This window comes from Miscanthus floridulus, chromosome 7, assembly GCF_019320115.1.
Source record: "Miscanthus floridulus cultivar M001 chromosome 7, ASM1932011v1, whole genome shotgun sequence".
In the NCBI taxonomy this organism is placed as follows: Eukaryota; Viridiplantae; Streptophyta; class Magnoliopsida; order Poales; family Poaceae; genus Miscanthus; species Miscanthus floridulus.
Window position 1 is genome coordinate 131,909,759 of NC_089586.1, and position 5,404 is coordinate 131,915,162.

Below are 5,404 nucleotides of genomic sequence, written 5' to 3' on the forward strand. Positions count from 1 at the left end.
CTGATGCCGCCATTTGCTGGATTTGGAGTGGAGTGTTCGGCCATTGGCCCATTGCCATGGGATCCAATCCAAAGCCTGAAGGCTGAAGGCTGAAGGCTATCAGTAATTGCCATGAAATCTGCCTTTCCCCTGCAGCCGCTGCCGACAAATCGCTGCCGACAAATTGCCAGGTTTTTGTGGTATGATATGAATGAATGCCATGGCCGGCTTGCATGCTTTGCTATTGAAAAGTAGGTTGCTAGGTACTACTAGTACGTTGGTACGTACTGCCCCTGTCGTGTGGGCCTGTTGTGGCTGGCTGTGTGTTGTTGATTGGTTGGTTGGTTCTTCTCGTTCAGATTGCATGCACAGTGCTGTACATGCACGGCGTGTGTGCACAGTGACTGACTGACTGACAGGTGTGGATCGGAGCAACATTGATGAATTGGGGCTGCCATGCCACTGCCACCAGCACCATCTCCACGACGGCTCACAACGGTCTCTGGCCGGCTTCTGCCTTCATGCTTTCTCACCGGTCCTTGAAGCATGCATGCATACATGTGTACGATGACTGATGAAAGAAAAGAAAGGAAAAGGGTGGTTGCTTGTTTGATCTGGCATGGCGTTTGGCAAGCAGGCAAAGCAATGCTGCTGTGCAGATGCAGCCAGCTCCTGCTGGGTTATCGGGGTTTTTTTTTTCCAACCTGGTTATCACACATGGTTACTCTAGTAATAATGACTAATGAATGATGGGACTCGGAAGGGTAATTTCAGTTAACCACTTTTTACTAGCAACCTACCGCCTGTTCGTTTGGTGGTATTTAGCTTATCAGCCAACGAACAATATTTTTCTCTCACACTAAATCAGCCAATAGTACTTTTAGTTATGACTTATCAGCTAAACAAGCCTAAGCCCAAACGTAGTTTGCGGTCTCGTTTGATATGGCTCTGCTTCACAGGTCGAGTAGTTTTTCGTAACTTGTGGAACCAAAACTGTTTTGATGAAGCGTCTGGTAAATCGGCTCATCATATCATAGTAGATAGAATTGATGAAGAACATATTCACAGTGCTGTCTTTCTCTCACTTCCGTATTTTTATATCCTCCTTCCGTATTTCTCTCACTTTCTCCCGATGCCTCCAGCCTCGATCCCTCGTCGTCCTTCTTCTTCCATCTCCACGCCTGTGCCTGTGTTTGCCCCGGTGGCCGCGCCCGCCCTCTTCGTCACCACTGATAAAACTACTGCATGCAGCTTAATAATTATTATATTGGCACGGCAGAGAAGCACCCAAACACATGCAAGGACGTCCTCCTCAACATGCATCCAGGATGATCATGCAGCAGTGAACCCTACTAGTACTTACTGTGCTACCTAGCTCAATGCACGCATGCATCCCCTGCTGATTGACGGCCAGGCTCCAGCTTCACTGGGTTACTTTACTTCTGACCTGGTCGTTGCAAATAACTAAAGGCCTTCATCTCTAATCTAAGAAATAATTAAAATGATTCAGAGATATATGAGTCCATTTAGACTGTTTTGTGAAATCACTCAGCTATCAGTGAAACGATGAGAAGACAGTAGTTCCATTCGGGACAAATAATAGCATTCCCATTCACTTGCCCCTTTTACCCCTTCATTCGACACTTATTTAGAAATATGTTGAGAAAGATCTTTTCATAATGATATAGTCAAGTAATTCCGATCTTATGTTGTCACTTGATCCATATTAGAGTTTTAGATATTCATAGTCAAAGGTAAAAATATTTGAGTGGTTTGGCTTAGAAACGAACCTAATAAGGAAGTAAATATATCACTTATGCTAGGTAATATGTAAATAATTTATTGTTAACAATTATGAATTGACTCTTATATATAAGGTGGTGTTTGGTTTTGCACCTCCTAAATTTTAGCTCGATGTCCCATCGAATGTTTGGACACATGCATGGAGTATTAAATATAGACTAATTTACGAAACTAATTGTATGAGTTTGCGACTAATTCGCGAGACGAATCTTTTACAGCCTATTAGTCCATGATTTGACAATGTGGTGCTACATCACCTGAAATATAGCAACTCCCACACGCGCGAGAACAGGGGATAGAGAGAGAGAGAGCCAGACTGCATCGCCAGTGAGTCGTCGGTCATCTACCCCAGCAACATTCAAAAGCAGTCCAGATCGACCAAACTAAAACCAGAGCATGCAAGCAAGCAAGCGGAAGATGAGGCTGGCCGGGCAGGCATTGCCAGCAGTGACCAACTGACCAACCAATGCCTTTGCCTGATGCATCTCTCTTCCTGCTACAACTACTGGTACTGCAGTACAGATCTCAACTACCACATGCACTCCCATCAATCACTACACCTAATGTGATCTAACGCTACTGCCCTGCATGCGTGCCCTCTCAAGTCTCAAACATACTCCTGTACTCAGCTGGCCAACTGATGCTGGTCCATGCATGTAATGTACAGATAGTAGTATATCCACATGCATCATACGTACGTCGTATATATGCATACGTCGTCTTGACAGCACATCTTTGCTGCCAAAGCAAAGTTGTACATCGCTTGGAAAATACATATGAATGAATATAGTCGATCGATGTGCATAGCAACAACGAAGAACTGACAAAAACAGGACTCTGTAGCTACTAGATATAAGAGTTTGATTGGTTGCTTTGCATTAGGCTTAATCTGCATTAGACCTTACATATATACGTAGCATAACCCAAGCCAATGCGATGTGTCTTCGTGCTTGGTTGTCCTATATAGGCAAGCCGTGTTTAATAAACTATGTTTGATTGTTTACAATTTGTTAAATGTACTCACATCCATATTCTAGTGGAGATCTCATGTTTCTAGTAGACGTATGTCGGGTGAAAATATTTTTCCTTGTGCGACTACTATCGGATTGTGCAAATATGCATTGTCCAAAACGACCAATTATGGCGTACTAGCTATAATGCTATATTGAGCCTGCTTTCGAGCACCGTGCAAAGTCTGCATAAATCTATGCTGATAAATCAAACTAAACACAAGCAAATCACTGCATAAGTGTAGATATATATAGACTACTACAAGCAATTAATCATGCATACCTGTGTATAGAATCATAAAACATGTATATGATATGGTATCATGGCTCCCGGTTGCGTTGCTGCTGCAATGCATGAGCTACACCATTAATTCTGGCTATTCGCTCTCACTGAAAACACATCATGTGACCCGTGAGACGAGCAGTGGTAGCAATACACCCATGGTGACCTCGTCAATCTCGAGATTTGTCGGTCTAACTCAGTTCTTCGAAGGTGTTCATAAGGATAGAGTGTACTTGAGTGCGTTTATACGGGTGAGTCACTACAAGATTCTGGTTCTTTGCCGAGTGCAGGCCGCACTCGGCAAAGCCCGCTTTACACTCGGCAAAGGCTTTGCCGAGTGCCGCACTCGGCAAAGAATTCGTCGGTAAAGAATTATTTGCCGAGTGCCACCTGTCGGGCACTCGGCAAAGCCTTTGCCGAGTGTCATGTCAGCACTCGGCAAAGTTAACGTCCACCGTCATCTGTCGATTTCTTTGCCGAGTGCTGACGTAGCAGGCACTCGGCAAAGAGTTTTTAATTTTTTTAAAAAATTAATATTTGCTGAGTGCCGCTCTGACAGACACTCGGCAAAGTAATTTTTTTTTGAAACAATCTTTGCCGAGTGCTGACACTCGACAAACTTATGGTCACTTTGCCGAGTGCCGTGTCAGCACTCGGCAAAGCTGTTGTGCTGGAAAAAACTTCCCCAGCTTTGCCGAGTGTTTTGCACTCGGCAAATCTGGGTAAATTTTTTTTCAGTTTTTTTCACATTCCATCCATGCAATAACACATATATTCAACACAAATCCATACAATATCATATATATCACATTCCATCCATACAATTCAACACAAATCCATCCACAAGTTTATCCGTAACAAATCCATCCATTCATCACAAGTACATCCATACAAATCCATCATTAGTCCAACATAAGTCCAACATAACCCTCACAGAAGCCAATCCATCACTAGTCCAACATAACCATCACAAGTCCAAAAGCGAAATGAGAGGTACCTACTGCGTCCCTTGGTCCCCCTGGCCCCCAGAGTGTGAAGAGCTCCCAGATGGCCACGAAGGCCACCCTTGCTGCGGAGGGCCACCCTGGAACGTCCACCCGGGTGGCGGAAGATGGCCGCCTGTCCACCCGGAGTACCCGTGCTGCGTAGACGGAGGAACGCCACCTGGCCACGTGTATTATGGAGTCGGGCCAACCGTGCCAACCGGCCACCCGTGCTGTGGAGAAGGGCCACCTGGAGGAGTCGGGTTCGAACCCGCCGACTGTGCCTGCACAAAGGAGAAGCGATCTCATTAGTACCTGCAGGATGGCCGCACAAGCTAAAGCAATAAACAACCATATATACTCACCGGAGTCCCTGTAGGACTAGGAGGAGGGGGTGGAGCGAACAGCGAGCAAGGCAACGGAGGCAGGACCAAACCCGGGATCTGAAGGCCCTGAAAGTAGGTTGCCACGTCCTGCAGCTGACGCGCCGAGTGCTGCTGGACAGCCTCCAGCTGACGCGCCGACTGCTGCTGGACAGCCTCCAGTTGCCGCTGATGGGCCTACGCCTAGGCCATCTGCTGGGCCTGTGACTCTGCCAGCTGGGCCTACAATATTACACCCTCAAGGTTTAAACAATGCAAAGGCCAGGTACATGTGTAAAACCAGTGAACGACGAATAAAACTGTACTTACCTGAAATGCCGCCATCATCTGCGTGGAGCTCGGCTGCCGAGGTGCTATGGGGATGTCGGAGGAGCTCGTGCTGGTTTGTCGAATCTGGCTCAGTCTGGGAACAGAGGATGACTCGATTGCGCTGTTGGCCATCCAGTACCGGTCGTGCTGCTTCCCTCCTCCCAACCTCATCACGAGGTCCGTATCTAGGGGCTGGGTGGCCGGATCGAAGTCCTCCCCATGGCGCGTGCGAGCAGCTGAGGTGTATTCGGCAAGCTTGGGGTAGACGCTCGCGTTGGTGTACGCGTCGGCCCCGTCCTCCGGGTTGTAGACGTTGTCCGCCGCTGTCGCTGGGCCCTTCTGAGCCAGGGCGTACCCCATGAACTCGTTGATTTCCTGGCCACCATGCGACTAGGACTGCGAGGAAAACACAAAGATGATTACAAGTAATGATAATTGAGCGCTAGAATAAATAAATAAATAGATCAACAGAAGCGTACCCATCTTTCCATGTAGACTGGGAGGGGCCGGTTCCCTTGGTGGTGTGACGGCCCTTGCATCTCCAGGTGGCACTGCCCATAATCTGAGGAATGGGGTCGGTCACTTCAACACCTTTCGTGAAGTGCTTGATGTCTCTTCTGAATTCATGGTTGTCAGGCCGAAATTGACGATGTT

At 47.1% G+C, this 5,404-nt stretch overlaps 1 protein-coding gene across 1 annotated transcript; it reads right to left on the bottom strand.

Moving 5' to 3' along the window:
• Nucleotides 1–4,225: 4,225 nt before the first annotated feature.
• Nucleotides 4,226–5,135, bottom strand: LOC136464840 (uncharacterized). The gene is made up of 3 exons (XM_066463781.1): nt 4,751–5,135; nt 4,424–4,663; nt 4,226–4,342 (listed from the first exon to the last, which is right to left on the bottom strand). Exons 1-2 carry the CDS (start codon nt 5,108–5,110, stop codon nt 4,625–4,627), a joined length of 399 nt encoding a protein of 132 aa, XP_066319878.1. The 5' UTR covers nt 5,111–5,135; the 3' UTR covers nt 4,226–4,342; nt 4,424–4,624.
• Between the last annotated feature and the right edge of the window lie 269 nt (nt 5,136–5,404).

What these genes read in the sequence shown, in the direction of transcription:
- LOC136464840 (XM_066463781.1), bottom strand. Translation starts at nt 5,110, where the DNA reads ATGGGGTACGCCCTGGCTCAGAAGGGCCCAGCGACAGCGGCGGACAAC. An exon ending in AGATGATGGCGGCATTTCAG is followed by an intron (nt 4,664 to 4,750) that starts GTAAGTACAGTT and finishes GTAATATTGTAG; the next exon opens with GCCCAGCTGGCAGAGTCACA.